The 17,921-nt window shown below is 42.8% G+C and overlaps 1 protein-coding gene across 12 annotated transcripts in view; it reads right to left on the reverse strand.

Annotated features, from left to right (window-relative positions):
• The window catches only part of LOC147029787 (putative methyltransferase-like protein 25), a 221,289-nt gene that overhangs the window by 145,738 nt on the left and 57,630 nt on the right, over nt 1–17,921 (reverse strand). For 6 of the 12 annotated variants that reach the window (XR_015056089.1, XR_015056088.1, XM_085873104.1 and 3 more), the window contains exons 6-8: nt 14,727–14,812; nt 5,773–5,802; nt 1,011–1,108 (exon numbers count right to left, since the gene is read on the reverse strand). Coding sequence is in view for 6 of the 12 variants with exons in the window: in XM_085873104.1 (XP_085729230.1) it covers nt 1,011–1,108; nt 5,773–5,802; nt 14,727–14,812 (214 nt within the window). In the remaining 6 variants the exon portion in view is untranslated. The other 6 variants (XR_015056087.1, XM_085873107.1, XR_015056091.1 and 3 more) reach the window with 5 other exon arrangements.

Genomic DNA, 17,921 nt, shown 5'->3' on the forward strand with positions numbered 1-17,921 from the left:
AGCGTATTACAAGTCTCCACCATTTACAGTGCAGTAATCATGTCCCAACGTTTTCCAGTGCAGTGAGGTGTTTTTAATTATAAGCAGTAGGTATGTTTTTGCTTCATGCACGTAACCCGGGTTTGTTTGTTTTTGCCGATACAGAACTGTCAGTTGCTTATACACCGCCCAAATAAAGGTATGTGTCAGAAGAACGTGTTGTATGCTTGGAACAAGATCGCCCATAGGGCAGGGACTCTGCTCGTATTTATAAATAAAGAGCACATAGTAATGGCAGCTCATGTCTATAAGAGGCCATCAATCCCAAAATATTTACGATAAAATTATCCACTATTTTGTACAAACACTGAATATACTCTGTTAATTGGGAAAACATGTTGACAGCAGTGATTAACTGAATCAAAGAAATGAGATGCAGTGAGAAGCTTTTTCAGATTCGATGAAGAGCTCATCTAGGTGCCTTCTCTCTCACAGTGTTCGGACCGAGGCGAGGATCAGTGCTGCCATAGCAGTCTCAATGTGAGGATTACACTGGGTGGTTTACCACTGCCTTCCTTTCATTAGCCAGAGCTGGAACTTGTATATTATTCAGGGTGCTGGTGATAACTCACCAACCCCTTCTCGAAAGACACCCTGCGATCTTTAATGTCCACAAACTAATGCCAGCAGATGGGTCCCCAGGTGCACATCAATCCAAAGGATGGTGCGCTTTGTGATGCAGCACCCTGCCTGTGAAGCACCAATGTGATAGTTTATAGTTGAGTTGGAAATCAAACCCAGACTAGACAAATCATAGGTAAATGCACTACATCTGCATATCCTGTCAGGGCAAAGCTGATTTTTCCCATCATACTCAAATTGACTTCATAAGTACAATTACATGATACAATTTCATTGAGTGAGCATAAATAATGTTATTAAACTAAGTCAGACAAAGATAACTCTCAAAATAAACTAATAAAGAATACGTGACATTCTATGAATCGGTGAAGGTTTGTGCTTCCCTTAACTGCAAACAGTGTGTGCACACATACGTGGACACGTGTTTAAAGCGATCTCGAATGATCACTTGGAGAACAGCCCAGCGAAAAAGTGATTCGTTCGGGAGCTGTGGAGAGAGAAGATGAACAGGAGGAAACTTTTTGGCAGATTTGCCAAGCTAACACTGAAAAGGTCAATTATGCTACTTTGCAAGGTTCACCAAAAATTTTATAATTATATTAATACACTTGTTCAGCCATTGCAACATGCTTTTGCTTAAGACAATTGGCATTAATGATCCATTTTCAACTCAAGTCAGCACACACACACACATATATATATATATATATATATATATATATATATATATATATATATATATATATATATATATATATATATATATATATATATATATACAAATACATAGACATACACACACAGTAGCAGGATATGCTTACACATTGTGTAAGCATACGAACTGTACTTCCCCATTGTCTCGGGTCGCTCACCTGCATTTGATTTTTCATACGTTTATATTTTCATTTACGGATGCTTTCTGACGGTTCTGTGATTTTTCCTGGTACATCGGCTTCAATGTCCGTCGGCACACAAAATTACCGTGTTTTCCCATTGTCTCGAGTCGCTCACCTGCATTTTTGTCATTTATTTACAATTTCGTTTATGGATGCTTTGCGATGGTTCTGTGATTTTTCCTGGTGTATCGGCTTCGATGTCCATCGGCAAACAAAATTACCGTGCTTCCCCATTGTCATGAGTCCCTTCATTTTTGAGATCTTGGTATTTAGTCATTTTCTTGATTTCTGTGTTGTTTTTGTCAAAATCTCTGGGTAATGACACCTCAATTAGCAATGCCTTCTTTTCTTTGTTGTACCTCATTACTATATCTGGTTGCAATGCTTTGTTTTCTATGTTCACGCTCGATGGGATCATTCAGTCATACGTGAGCATTACTTCCTTGTTGTCAATGATTGCATTTCATTCATGTTTCCATGCGTTTTCTGGAACTGCGAAATTGAGATTTTTGCAGATGAGACTCCACGTACCTTGTTTTGACTTTGGGTGTACAGCTGTTCTGACATGAGTTTTTTTTGCATCCCGATAGGAGGTGGCTCGTACTTTCTGTTTCTACCTTGTAAAACCTACACCTGTCCAATTGACTCAGTCCTGCAATCTTCTTAAAGTCATTGGTACAGTGTCCTTGGTCTTGGGCATTTATTATGTTTCGTTATCCATCCGAGTTGAGTTGACCTCATCCTAACCATTGCAATGAGCCTTCTTTGTCGATGCCCAATCTGTCGAACTCTTGATTTTTATATATGCCTTCCTACTCTTTTATCGTTTTCCCAATTGTCGGTGTATATCTGTTGGCATTTCGTTTTGTATTTTTCTATGTCTTTTTTGCTATCATTACCTCTGCCACCGAAGGTGAAGGAGGTTATGTTTTCACCCCTCTCTGTCTGTTTGTTTGTTTATCTGTGTGCAGTATATCTCAAAAAGTTGCAAACAGATCTGGATGCAATTTGGTGGGCAGGTTGGGTGTGTGACAATGACAAACTGATTAGAATTTAGTGAAGATCCAGATCCAGATCAGACTACTTGAATTTTTTAAAGTGATTCTTCACCATTGAGAGATCGGGCCAAAAACAATGTGTAGCACAATATCTCAAAAAGTTGTGGACGGATTCGGATGAAACTTGGTGGACAGGTTGGGTGTAACAAGGAAGAATTGATTCAATTTTGGTGAAGATCCGAATTTGGATCCGGATCCGATAATTTTTTCAGCGATTCTTCACCATTGAGAGAATGGGGTGAACTAAAATATAGCACGATGTCTCAAAAAGTGGCGGACGGATTCGGACGAAACCTGGCAGAGGTATGCGCTCGACCGAGTGCCCTTCTCGTGGGGTTGTATTTGTTGCCATTTTGGTTTCATTCGCACCTGTCTGGAAAATATTTGTGAGGTGGATTAGGGATAGCATCTCTAATTTGTTGTCGTCATGTTTGCCTACAAATTGGATTCGGTAATCCGTTGCACTTTTCACGTACTCTGCCAATCGTACTGTTGTCACTCTCTGCATTTTATTGAGTTCCATCAGACTGCTACTTCCTTCTCGTCTCGGCAGGTACATTCTCAGGATGCATTGATTTTTGTAAATCATTTTGTGGATAGTGAGGAGTTTGTGGTATTCCAGAGTTCCATTGCTGTTGATTCTTTTGGGGTTGATCTTGTACAATTGCATGCATTTTATCATCCATGAATGTGGAACACTATCAAAAGCTTTTTTGGTCTGTCCATGCTGTGAACAATTTGGTTCCTCGTGTTTTACAGTTTTTTAGCGTGACCTTGTTAAGTCGTAGGTGGTCTATTGTTCCGTAAAGCCTGGTGTTGGGTGAACGGTAAAGGTGCCTGACTTAATAGCTTAGAGTCTTGAGTTTGAGCCCCTGTTGTTCCATTAAATAACACCAAGTGGTTTGACTCAACCTGCCATCATTTCGAGGTCGGCAAAATGAGTACCAGTTTACTGGAAATGGCGGGTACTACATAAGCGGCACAGCAATGATGCAACCAGCATCTATAGGCTGCATATGAAATTATAATATTGCTCCGTAGCATCCTCTTTTACATCACAGTTCTGTTCTGCCTTGAGGCCTCCTTTGTGTGTTAGATGGGAGGACATCATTTCTGTGATGATTTCCATCAGAAGTTTGTATGGTGTTGAGAGACAGGTTTGTTGGTTGGTATTTGTGAGGTTGTTAGGCTTCTTCAGATTTTGTGACGAGGAAGGTGTTACCTTCTGTGAGCCACTCATCCATTACCTTTTCCCCCAAAATACAAGGTTGATCAAAAAAATGCTCAAGTTGATCAAGGAATTGGGTGACCTAAGTTCAGCGAGCACCGCAATAGTGGATCATGAACAGAAAAAAACCAAACAAACATGCTGTCAACGTCATGGTAAACATTCAACAGTTTCATTTTGCGATCAATTTTAAAAATGGATTTTCGAACCCGAGTGTGAAAAGCTTATCTATGACAGCATGGAAATGTTGATGCCCTTAATCTTCTAATCATTAGATGTTTACGAGTGAATGTGCCAAAACCAATTCTACAACACTTCAAAAACATCACATTAAAATGCAAAAAGATTCAGCATCCTGACATCGGAAATCTGCAATGATAAAGCACGCCCTATATATAAATCGGGAATGTGGCAACGGCAGCGGAATGCGAGATTTCAAAGAAGGCATTTGAGATTTGAAGCTTTCAGAGACATTTTGAGCACAAAGGAGAGCTTAAAAACAGCGCCTCCATAATGAGAGCGTGAACAATCGGGTCAAAATCAAACCTAATGGCAAGAACACTCCACAAATACACACACAAATGCGTACACCATTCCGCCTTCCCTCTTCACTCTTCATAGTAACCTTATACCATCTCTGGCAATCCACAAAGCCATTCATTCCAATTCCATCACGAATAGTGGAAATCTCACACACACACACACACACACACACACACACACACACACACACACACACACACACACACACACACACACACACACACACACACACACACACACCTCTGGTCTCATTAATTTTGACTTGCGTCAAGGAAGAGCACACTCGAAGCGAACTCACCTTTCAAACCAGACCGATGAACAAAGTGCCAATGTGCCTTCGGCTAAAGTGTTGCCACAGCCCACAGAAATCTTTATATATTCTCTTACCAAGACGAATCACCAACTGAATCATCAATTTTGAAAGACATCTTCACAGCACATCATTTTAGAGGGCCGCCCAAAACGACAGTATGTAATGGTCACACAAGTTTGCAAGTGGTCCTTTTTGAACATGTCCTGAACAGCAAGACAAAAGATTGGAACATGAAACAAAACAACTCCAGCTATAAAGCCGCTAAGCAATTGATGAGTGGAATGAAGGATGAATTCAAACGGGAGAAGCCTCAATCAATAAAATGACTTGATAGTCTGAGTGTGGTCAATGCAGTTAGATCTTGGAAGCTCAGCAAAGTCGAGACCAGTTAGTTCTTAAATGGGAAACTTTCAAATTAAAACTCCTAGGATATAGCCTTATTTGAAATATTATAATGCATCGTATGTGATCAAGCACACTCAGCGATTCGAAGCATATTAGCCAATCAGCTTGGAGCCCGAACAGCATTGTTGTTCAACATGTTGGCAGAGGATGTATCACTGTAAATACGAGAGTTGTTGAGGGATGTTGAAGCCGAATGAGGCTGAATAAAGTGTGCATTGTACAACCAGGATAGATGCATCCAACAATTGGGTTTTATTACTTTGGTAGGTGTGCAGTACATATGAAAAGTTTTTCTCCATGTGTATTTCATCACACTTTAAGCAGAATGATCAAAGAAGCAATGTGTAGGGGAAGCTTGAGAAGAACCTGGCCACCCAGACAGCAATTCTCCAATATATGAGACAACAAGAGCAGGTTGTTTACAAGACAGAATGATTCAAAAGTGTATGCATCTTGAAACTGTGAGTAGTGAAGTCAAAAAGGTTTGGATAACCATTATTTTGGAATCCTAACAGTGAGGGAAGGAGAGCCAGGAGACATCTTCAGAGGGACATTGATTTGAAGTCATTGCACAAAGACAAGCTCTGTGCTTCAAAATCTCTTCAATAACACTACTTGTAACTAATTATACATTGCAACAATTTGTTGAGTTAGTTTTTTTTAAATAATAATAAAGTACATATTAAAACAAAAAACAAGTGTTCTTACCCCTTTTCCCCGTGCTGCTCTCTCTGGTGCCTGCAAGAGATGCGATAAAATTGGAGTTTAATACAAGTTTAATCTGCCCTCCACGCATCTTTGCACAAAGTAATCTTCAAACGGTATTGTCCCCAATCCATCAACCATTCCTTTAATCCCAAATCGTCCATATATCATTTCAAATAGGACAATGCAAAATTAATTATTTTTTTTCCAAATAGGACATTCAAATTGGACATCGTTTCAAATAGGAAAAAAAGGACCAACCTTAAAGGTCACAAAAGAGCGTTAAGGAGCATTTTGGTAAAAAGTTCAAAAGGGAGCATTTAAAAAAAAATAATTTGGTTCTGTAAAAATCAACCTCATATTGCAAACCTCATATTGTGAGGAAAGAGAGTGAAAAAAATGGAAGAATAAGAAAAAAAAATGTGGGAAGGTATGTTCAATATTTCCAGCTGTGAAAGTTGACTGCTCACCAAGTTTTAGGTATGATTCCCAATGCAAGCGTATTTGTCACATCGGTTTGAAAATGTATTGGTTTCGATATTCAGAACATGAGGCAGAAATTACATCACAAACTCACTTTTTAAACCAACCATCATGATGTTGTGTTTTAATTACATCCAGAATCCCCTTACGTACACCAGTTTACGCAGCACTGTCAGTCGTCAGCCAAGGCACCAACCCATACACGAGTGTGCCTTGGCTGACCGCCACGCTGGCCCATAAAGGTCAGCTGTGGGGTGAAAGAAGGGTGGGTGTGAAATAGGGGAGGTCAAGGCAGAGGACTGTGCATGCATTGTGGCACTGGCACTCGACTGGGAGGCAATCCAGGATGAAGAACGAAGACAAGATCCCATCGTGATCTGCACCTGCCATCAGCTATATCTCGGGTGAAGGAGAAAATCAAATGCTGGTGTGGGCATCAGGAAGGGCTCGCCCCGACTGCACATATATTCCCCCAACCAATGCGCACACAGGAACATTGCCGACCTCGTCATTGATGGCATGGAAAGTGTGGGGACAGCACTGTCAAGAGAAAATACCAGGTCCCCAGATGACAAGCAACACATTCAACCACACAGCCCTTGTAAACTACGTAAGGTACCCTCTTGGGGGTATATAAAAAAAAACAATACACCACCAGCCAATGAACGCATTCCCACGCACCACTATAGGATTCAACATGAATGTCCCAACCCTCAAAAGAAATCCTCGAACCCAAAGTTACAGGTCCAGCCCTGTAGTTTAACACCATTCATCATATATAAAGCTCTTTCTAACCACTGGCACTCACGCATAAATGTTTAGTACATTCGAGATGTGCTCGATAGTTGAAATTTGGCATACAGATATTACGCAAAGCTACAATTTCAGGGAAAAAATAAAAGGGTTATCAACAAAAGTTGAAAAAAAAACAGTGGAGCTTCGTTTCCACTCATGGAGGGTCATGTGACCAAATATAATGGCATGTCACGTGATCTTGCATGGGAATGGGCAATATCAATTGAGCAAGACTGGAAGTGTGTTTCTCGGTTTTATGACGGTACAATTTGAGAAATGTCTGTGGACTTTTGTTGTTTTCGGACGGTGTACAGTGGTAGTAAGTCATAAACCTTTATAGTCTATAGATGGTGTACATTAGTTAAGTGTAAAGTGCATATTTTAAGTATTACATGTTTAGATATGCAGTCGGACCATTTTACAAGGCCCATGGTTGTGATGAACCCCCACTTATGACAATTGTGACATTCAGAACAAGTTTTAATCAATGCATATTTACCCAGTTGCAATGATGCTGGAAACCCAGATATAACAAAGCAATACAGTATTCAGTCGATTGGTCGCAGCACTGACAAATCGGGTGAGCCCATTTTTCCCTTCACTCATGGATTGGTCGAGGCACTAAGGTGAATACAATATTCGTGATTACAGTGCGGCGTCTTTATCGCACGCTTTCCTCAACTCTCACAGCAGTGATTACAATGTTGGTGATTATGGTGAGGAATCTTTATCACATGCTTTTCTCACCTCATAACTCATCCTGGTGATGATTGTTGATTGCAGTGCTATTGTTGACAATTTTACATTTCTTTGACTCCGTGGACATTAAGCGACCATCCTTGTTTTGTGGGCCGACATGATTAACCCATATGGAGGACGGGTTGCCTGCGAGTATATATAGAACTAGCAGGGGTACCCGGCATTGCTGGGTCCCCCCTCCCATTCTTTCCTTTCTCCAATCCCCTCCCCCTCATCACCCCCCCCACCTCCCACCCCATTCCTTCCCCTCCCACCCCACCCCTTCAACTCCCTCCTCCCACCACTGCCTCTTCCAACCCCCTCCCTCCGGACTGCCACCCCACCCCTTCCCTTCCCTCCTCTCATTCCACCACTTACCTCCTCCTATTCCACCCCTTGCCATGCCTCCTCCCACCCCAGTCCTTCCAGACTCCCATCCCACCTCTTTCCCTCCTCCCCTCCATTCTCCCACACCTTCTCCTCCCTCTTCTCACCCATTCGCTCCCTCTTCCCATCTCCATCCTTCCCTACCTCAGCCAACAAAGTAATTTTCACAAGGTTTTTTAACCATGTTTGGGAAAAATAAATACAATACAGCGCCGTTATTAAATAAAACCCACTTTCAATTCCAAACAAAATCTAACTTGCCTCATGTCATGTCAAAATCTGCCCTGAGAGACAAATTCATCGATATGACCAAAATAAGTCAAGGTATAGACGTTTATTATCGTCCCCATATAATGAATCTGGAGTGTGTTCAGTTACCAAGTTTCTTGAAGAGAGCTCACCAAGTGGCTTAAGCACTCATACAAGCACTCCATTCAAAACCATTGATAAGGAACGGCTGGCTTGGCAAGCGATAACTAGCTGCTTGGAAACTGAACACATTGCTGGACATCTCAACAACATAGAGTACATACAAAATGCCAACAAAAGGAGTTTGGTTTTTTTTAAATTAAAGACTTCAAATATTAATCATGATATTAACTCCCCACCTATCCCCTTCCCTCCCATAAAAACAAATGTAAAATTGAGGTGATGAAAGATTGAGACTTACTGATTAAAGCACTTCTTCCCTTTTATATTTTCATTCCACTCAAAGAGCGAACCAACGAATATTTGCCCATGTTCGACTTTAGGGAATAACTTAATTTTCTTATAACATTTATTTCCATCGAGTATATTCACAAAGAATAACTTGGAACTTGGTACAAGTGTCTTTGTTGAGCAGAAATGAAATTATAAACTTCTCTTAATGCTCTTATTTAACCACCTCCTGAGCCACATATCACTGAGATTGTAGTAAATTGTTTTTCCATTGTTCAATTGATAACCATCAAAGTTTTCAGTCCATTCAAGGATATTATTTTTTTCTTTACATCCGATAACTCATTTGTAATTAAATTTATCCGCTTATTTGTTTTATCTACTTTTACCCGGATATTTCTTCAATAAGACTTATTTGATATTTCTCACATTCTTTGTTTCCCATTTAAATACCAAGATTGATTACATCTCCACTCTTTGGTTTGGTTATTGCTTTGTTCTATCATTTATAAATCAGTAAAAAGACGACGGTAGCCTGTTAAAATTCCCAACCCAATATCTTAACACATATTATAACCATAAGGGAGACGATCGATTCCGTTCTCTAAAATATATCTTTTATCATCAAAAGCACCTAATGCTTTCTTATTTATCTCTTCTGTAGAATTATAATTGATGTTTATAACTTCTTATTGTATTCATTTTTCTGCACTCTTCCTTCTTTAAGGTAAAACAGTTGTAATAATGTTTAAAGTTTATTGTTTCCTTGATTATATTTTTCTTTATTCCATTTAGCTTCTCATCACACCTTTCAATGTTATTATTATCAATATACGTGAAAGCATAAGACTTTGATCTCAAGCCTATAAATTCATTCATGACCTTCCCACCCAATTCATCTTTAAACTTACCAATAACCTTTTTATTCTTTGATGAAAACAACACATCACCTGACTTATAATTACTTGTATCATATATATCAATATTATCAACCATATCCTCATATACATCACTTGTCTTAATTTCTAATATAAAACTATCTGTATCCATTTTTAACAATGACACATTATCCTTATACTTTGATTTTAAATTATTGTAGTAATCGTCAGACATTAACGAATTTGACAAGTCAAGAATTGATGTTCCTATATAAATAGGTTTATCTTTTTCAATACTCTCTTTTTTCAAATGAATAGCACAAAAGTTCTCTGAAAACACCTCCGCTTGTTCAAAACTTGGTCTTTAATTAACTTTGAAGCCTGCTTCCAAGATGTAGCAAGTCTTATGTTTTGTCTATTTCGAACATTTTCCATAGCCTTTCCAAATACAGCATTATTCATTCATTTATAAAAGTCCTTCTCAAAATCTGTTTTTGCATTAAAATTAATATACTTTAACCAATGACTTTGTTTAAATTTCAAAATCCTATGAATTTCCCTCACTCTCAACCAAGCAGATAAATATAGTCTCAAGTTCCTTTGATGCAAAACATAACCTTCTTTATCATTTAATGGAGTAAGTAGTTTTTCTGGAGATTTACCTTTTATATTAAATGACTGTTGATAATCACTTAACCATTCTTTTCTTGGACTTCATCAGGGGCATAAGGTAGGTCTTTATATTTGTGATGAAGTTCTTCTGGATATTTTAAATCATCCTCAAAATAATATCCAACTTCAGCTTCATCCAATTCTTTTTGAGAGGAGACAACAATGTCTTGGAAAACTTTTTCATAATGCTTTTCTTTAACCCATTTAAGTTTTCCATAAGGTAAAGATTGAGAAATAGCCCACCCATACAAATTGTTAGCATCATAATACATCAGGTAAGAGTTGTCCTCATTCTTATTATAATCAGGAAGATATTTGTTATTTGCTTTAGCATATCTCTTTGAACATACTTGAGATATTCCTCCTCTTTTAGCCTTCTCTATCATGAAAAGCATATCTGTATCACTGATCAATTCCAAATTCTGGAATTCCACGCCACCTCTCTGCTCGGGAACCCTCTCCACACCACCTCTCCGCATTCCCCAGCGCGTGCCGCCCCCTTCTCCGCTTCCCCAGCGCGTGCCGCCCCCCTCTCCGCTTCCCAGCGCGTGCCGCCCCCCTCTCCGCTTCCCAGCGCGTCCCGCCCCCTCTCCGCTTCCCCAGCGCGTCCCGCCCCCTCTCCGCTTCCCCAGCGCGTCCCGCCCCCTCTCCGCTTCCCCAGCGCGTCCCGCCCCCTCTCCGCTTCCCCAGCGCGTCCCGCCCCCTCTCCGCTTCCCCAGCGCGTCCCGCCCCCTCTCCGCTTCCCCAGCGCGTCCCGCCCCCTCTCCGCTTCCCCAGCGCGTCCCGCCCCCTCTCCGATAGCAGGGTGTCTACATGTAAATATAAGTATAAGATACACACAAATCTATCGTGCATACCATACCTACTGTTTGTTCAACAGAGATCCATGGGGCTAATGGAGTTTCATAATAAGAAGTTACAATGTTGCTTCTGAAACAGTTCTCACAACAATGTAGTTACCAAGTTGGCATTTGGACTCGATTTTGTGTGAGACCGGACAATAATTCAGGTGAACTCCCACACTGATAGACTGTACAATTGTAGAGAAATCCTTGAAAACAAAATATACCATCAGAGATGGGGAATCCCCCGCCATTGAATGAAAAAGGTCATACATATTCCAGATAATCTTCTTCTTCTTCTTCTTTCGGCTGCTCCCGATAGGGGTCGCCACAGCGGATCATCCATATGATCCGCATAGTGATTTGGCACATGTTTTACGCCGGATGCCCTTCCTGACGCAACCCTGGTCCCCTCTTAAGACACAGGGATATGGTACACCTACTTTAACGGGGTATACACTGGCCCAGTATACTGGTACTCATTTCGCCGACCTCGGAAGGATGACAGGCTGAGTCAACCCCCTGGTGTATTAATTCAGTGGCCCAACAGGGCTTGAACTCGACCTTTTGGATCCCAAGCCGCTGCCCTAACCACTGCGCCAACACCAGGCTCCGATAATGATAATGTTATCATTCCAGATAATGAAGGAGGTGAATTGGAAACAAGACACCATTTGGTCATCATCTCGAAAAAGTTCCCCAGGGGTGAGGAACGTAGTAACCAAAAATAATTGAAATCAGATAAGCGGTTTTCCATTTATTACAATAAACGTTTTTTTCAGGATGGCCGCCCCAGTCGGCCATCTTGGATCCGGCCACGCCCAAAATCAATAGGGTTCTTCCTTTTCAGGTGGTACATGTGTGACTCAAATTCCAAATCAATATGGCGAAAAAAAATTTTTCAAGATGGCCGCCCCAGTCGGCCATCTTGGATCTGGCCACGCCCAAAATCAATAGGGTTCTTCCTTTTCAGGTGGTACATGTGTGACCCAAATTTCAAATCGATATGGCGAACAGTTTATGAGTTATCGCACTCACAGCTATAAACGTTGACGCCGCCCCAGTCGGCCATCTTGGATATGGCCATGCCCAAAATCAATAGGGTTCTTCCTTTTCAGGTGGTACATGTGTGACCCAAATTTCAAATCGATATGGCGAACAGTTTATGAGTTATCGCACTCACAGCTATAAACGTTGACGCCGCCCCAGTCGGCCATCTTGGATATGGCCATGCCCAAAATCAATAGGGTTCTTCCTTTTCAGGTGGTACATGTGTGACCCAAATTTCAAATCGTATGGCGAAAAAATATTTTTTTCAAGATGGCCGCCCCAGTCGGCCATCTTGGATCCGGCCACGACCAAAATCAATAGGGTTCTACTTTTTCAGGTGGTACATGTGTGACCCAAATTTCAAATCGATATGGTGAACAGTTTATGAGTTATCGCATTCACAGCTATAAATGTTGACGCCCGGACGGACGGACAGCCGGACGCCCTAGGTGACAACAATATCCCCCTTCCGCCACGCGGCGGGGGATAAAAACGGATCCTTGTTGAATGGAGAGAAATTATGCCCGTGTTGCAAGCTCCTGCCTGTAGGATGGTAGGTAGGTAGACTAGAGCCTAGGAAATCAAATTACAAAACCATGGCAGAAAATAAATCCAACTACCAAGAAAGTACTTACAGGTGTTTTTATGGCTCCGCCGATGAAGTCGCCAAGAAAGTACTTTCTCGGTGTTTTTTTGCCTCCGCCGATGAAGTCCCACCCACCCTGTTTGAGGGTTGTCTGTCCGTCCGTCCGTGCGTCCGTTATAGGTTTTCCTTATCGCGATAACTTAAGAATGGCTGAAGGGATCGAAGTCAAATTTTGATACAAGTATGTACAAGTTTCATAATGAAAGTACAAGTCTCTACCTTGCACATGCTTTAAATACTCCCCCAGCAATGGAATGGAAGTATTCAATCTCAGACATGAGATCAGTGCAATCTCTCTGTACATGTCTCTAGCATTTAATACAGTCTGGCATCCCACCTTGATCTCCAAACTCACTGCTTATGGCATCCAAAACCATCTCTCATGGATCACCGATTTCCTCCACTCCCAGAGTCAGCGTATAACTTAACGGGATCATTTCCCTGTCAAGACTGGAGTGCCCCAAGGCAGTGTCTTCGGGTCAGTCGTGTTCTTAATCTTAATCAACTCTCTTTCCGATTCCTTGGAAAATCCTGTCCATCTCTTTGCAGATCATTCCACCCACTGCCGTATCATTTCTCATCCTTCAGACAGGCAGGCAGCAGCCTCTTCCTTCTCTGCAGACCTTGATAGAATCAGGAGCTGGTGCAACACTTGGAATATGTCTTTCAACCCTGACAAATCCCACCCATCCACCCTGTCTCTCTAAAAAGAGTCTGGCAAACTGTCCTATCTAATCCTAAACAAATGACTTGAAGAGGTTAAGTCACTCAAGCATTTGGGCCTCACCATCAGCCATGATCTTTCTTGGGCAGACCATATTTCCACCATAGCCTCCAAAGTCAGTGGCCCACTAGACATCCTTCATCATGCAAGCCCTTTCCTTTGCCAATCTGGACTTTTGTCTACCGACAAGGCCTTCATTCGCAGCCTGTTGGAGTATTGCTTCCCCTTATTCATGCCAAGGAAAGCAAGAACCTAAAAATCATTGGGATCTCCCATGTTGAGTGTCTGGACCTGTTACTCTCACATCACAGACAGATTGTTAGCCTCTCTGAATCCCAGCACTTCCTTTTTGGTCTTGCACCCTCTGTCCTCTCTTGGCTCTATCCCTCCCATGTTTTTTCAGGGCACACACGGTATGCTAGTAGAACCCTTTTTTTAAACGCCCAATTGCCGAGTTATCTCTTGCACCTTGAACAAATTCCAAATTCCTGCCCTAACCTACAAAGGGCATTGTATCAGCGGCACAGACGTGTTTTCAGCCAATGATGCTACCCCATAACCTTGTGATGCATACAAAAGAAGAATAAGCTGCAGTTTGTCTGATAAAAGCCTATACTTACATTTAAAGTTACTTATTTTTGGAGGTGTGAATGTGGGAAGCCATTCAAAACATGATACTTGGCCATTATCTACCCCATCCCCTCCGCATGGTGTAAATACACGTTTTCTTATACTTTTTCAAAATAATGTTTAAAACACATGGAAAAGTTAATCATATTTGTTACTTATCAATAAAATAAAAATTGAATAAAAATATGCAACACGCCACCCCCCCCCTCTAAATCGCACAATAAATTGGGGCCAAGTTCATTCCGACCATAAATTGTGTCAGATCAAATGGCAACAGCAACTCAACATTCGTTCTGTAATATCACATCTACAGAAGACTGAAATGCAAACAACTTGGATTTTGGTTATTTTTCCGATCAACCTTTTGAACTGATAACATTTTCCAAAAACAAAAACGTATTAATGTTTCCCCCAACCCTCTGTGCTTTCCCTCTCCCCAAGATCTTGCTTACCAGGCAGGCAGTCATCTTCATATTCCGTCCAAGCATGAATCCAGACTTCAGAAGGAATTGGCTCATTGGGAAACCGCATGGGTCTTCTGCAAACAATCAATCAAGATTTGTATTTTTTATATATACCATACCCTTTACCAAGGACTTGGAACTGCCAAAGCAGTCTCTTCAAAAGGGTTATGCTGGAAGTTTGTCATTGCCAAACCAGCAGTCAAGAAGAGCAGGAATTTGCAATTTGTTCAGGATGTCAGCGAAAACTCACCTTCTCTTCATGAAAGACACTGAGGGTTAATACATATGCATAAAACGAGGCTCATGTAAGAGTTCCGCAACTTACGATAAAAGGAAATCCAGATTATCAAGATCAATGATGGAGGGCTGGCACGATAGCCGAGGAAGCATGCACAATCCCATCTCGGCTGTCTAGCCTGGGTTTGACTCCCAGCCCAACTATAATCTGTCACATTGATGTTTCACAGGCAGGGCGAGACATCAATGTGTGTGCCGTCCATTGGATAGATGCTAAACTGGGTGCCCCGTCTGCCAACCTACAGGGTCTATCCTTATATACTCTATTCTTTAAATATTGAGCATCATGCAAGGAAGCCATACGTATGATTTTTAAAGTCCTTGGTATGACGTTGCAACGGTCAGAATCGAACCGCCAACCTCTCAGGCTTAAAGTGAATGCTCTACCGACAATGCCCAATACCACTGAGCATTTTTTTTTGAGAGCAAGAGACAAAACTATACTACCACCGTAGTCAACAGCTATGGGATTGGAAACATTATGTCTTGATATTGTTACGAATTCCGCCCACCCAGCGTGTGATCGGCCACGTAACTCAAATTGCGACGCGTCGCCCAACGGAACGGACAATTCAGTTGTGACCCTGTTGGAACTACCGCCAAGGAGCTAGCCATGGGTGGGGGTTTAACCTCACCACAACACAGTCCGCATTCTACCCGCGCAAAATAGGGTGAATCGCCAAATGTCGATATACCTAAGTACCCGCGCGGGTAGTGTACCGAGGAGTTGTACCACGCCGCAGGTCGGCTCCGGACACGAACCGCTTAGGCGACTCGTTCCATGCTGCAGGGATAACCGAGCGGAGTTATCGCCGACCTCGACGGTTCAGATTATTTCCTGGGTGTCTAAACCCACGACCAATCCCTTACATGATGCAAGATGGCACTTTCAATGGGGAAAGAGACAACGAACGGGATACATTTCACACAAGCACATTTATTTTCATTACACACAACACAAGAAAGGCAGTCATGCAATATACAAGCAACAAATAGAATGCAAAAGCAATACGACCGACTATAATTATTATTTACAAGCACTTACACAGTTTCGACTTGGCAGGACACGGCGCCACAGCATGCATACAAAAACAAAGAAAGACCTCCCTCACAGGCAAGGGGGTAGACGGGGTCCGTAGACCTTTATGGTCGTAGATGACCAAAACGGCCAACGAGACCGAAGGGTCTTACCCGCACCCTCGTGGTGCGACGGTGGGCAGGTCGCGACGTCTCATCCCCACGGCAACTAGCGTAGCCGCACCTGATCTTGGGCCTTGCAACGGTGGGCAGGTCGTGACGCCTTCTCCCCACGGCCACTAGGACAGCCGCGCCTGATCTCGGGCCTTGCAATGGTGGGCAGGTCGTGACGCCTTCTCCCCACGGCCACTTGGACAGCCGCGCCTGATCTCGGGCCTTGCAACGGTGGGCAGGTCGTGACACCTTCTCCCCACGACCACTAGGACAAGACTACCACCCGACTGCCCCAAGTCTGTCTACGACGAAGACTTGGACCACGACAGACTTGGACCAAGACCACGACGACCAAGACTTCCACACGACTGCCCCAAGTCTCTGCTATCCGTGCTCTTTTCCAGGCACTCCTCTTGCCCTTTTTTTTCTCCTGCATCCGCCCCGTCCTTCGCGGCGCATGGGTGGGGGGAGGAGCATTCCAGAAAAATTGGGGCAGGAGTTGGTTTCCAACCGTCAAACTTGTTTACCGGAGGAGAAATTGGGGTGGGCCTGGTTTCCAACTGTCAAACTTGTTTACCGGAGGAGAAATTGGGGTGGGGCTGGTTTCCAACTGTCAAACTTGTTTACCGGAGGAGAAATTGGGGTCGGGCTGGTTTCGTTGCTCCTTTAGTGGTGTTGTGGTGTGGATGGCGTGGTTGTTGAGATGGCGTGGTTGTTGAGATGGCATGGTTGTTGAGATGGCGTGGTTCTTGAGATGGCGTGGTTGTTCCAAAATAACGACAGGTAAAGAAAAATGGCTAACTCAAAGCGTCGCAGCCCGGATGAATCACATATTCCCTCTAAACAACGGGTGTGGACTAACTCCACATGAACTTATAGATATATCTAACCTGAGGACCTTTCTGGTGTATTGCAAATTTCCACAGTCGTAACACTACCCCCTCCCCTTTTTACAGACTCGTCCCGAGTCGTCGAATTTTCGTGTGCCATCTTGTGTAGTTCTCCCCTTGTACGTTTTACCTTCGGATCTCTGAGTGCGACATTCATGGTATTCGTGTCCCCAAAATAAATAACCTACAGGCTGAGTAACTAACGAAACAAACCCACTCATACAGACGACTTAAATAAATTGCCGGCGCTAAGACTCACATGCCAGGGGCGCGCTCATATATACAATTCACAACTTAACCTTATAATTTACACTATTCCATGGCCCAGGATCGATGGAGTCTGCAAAGAGAAAAGTTAGCAGGGAGCCAGGCTGCTCGCACACAGTCTCTGGCTCATGCAGTAATGCAGGTGACAGGGAATGTGGCTGGCTGCACACACGCAGTCCAGGGCCTCCCCCTTTTAACATGGACGGAGTGAACATAACGGCGCATGAGCTGCGCAAACGCAGTCTCCGTGCCAGCTCAAGTGGCACACGCAATGAACACAACGGATGGATGGATGGATGGATGGATGGATGGACGCAAACACGGTGCACGGGCCGCCACTGCAGGCCCGTGTTGTAGCTGCCAACAGGGCAGTCCTCGTGGCTTGCACAATGATCCTGGCGCACATGGCAATGAACCAAAGGGGGGGGGGAATGCAAAACAGAGCGGGGGCAAAATGAAAAAAGGGCAGCAGGCATGACCTGGCAAAGGTGAACAGGCAAGGCATGGCAAAACAGGGCCACTGTAACAAACAGCCAGC

This window comes from Eptatretus burgeri, chromosome 3 (assembly GCF_056783735.1).
Source record: "Eptatretus burgeri isolate ZD-2024b chromosome 3, Ebu_testis_v1, whole genome shotgun sequence".
Taxonomy (NCBI): Eukaryota; Metazoa; Chordata; class Myxini; order Myxiniformes; family Myxinidae; genus Eptatretus; species Eptatretus burgeri.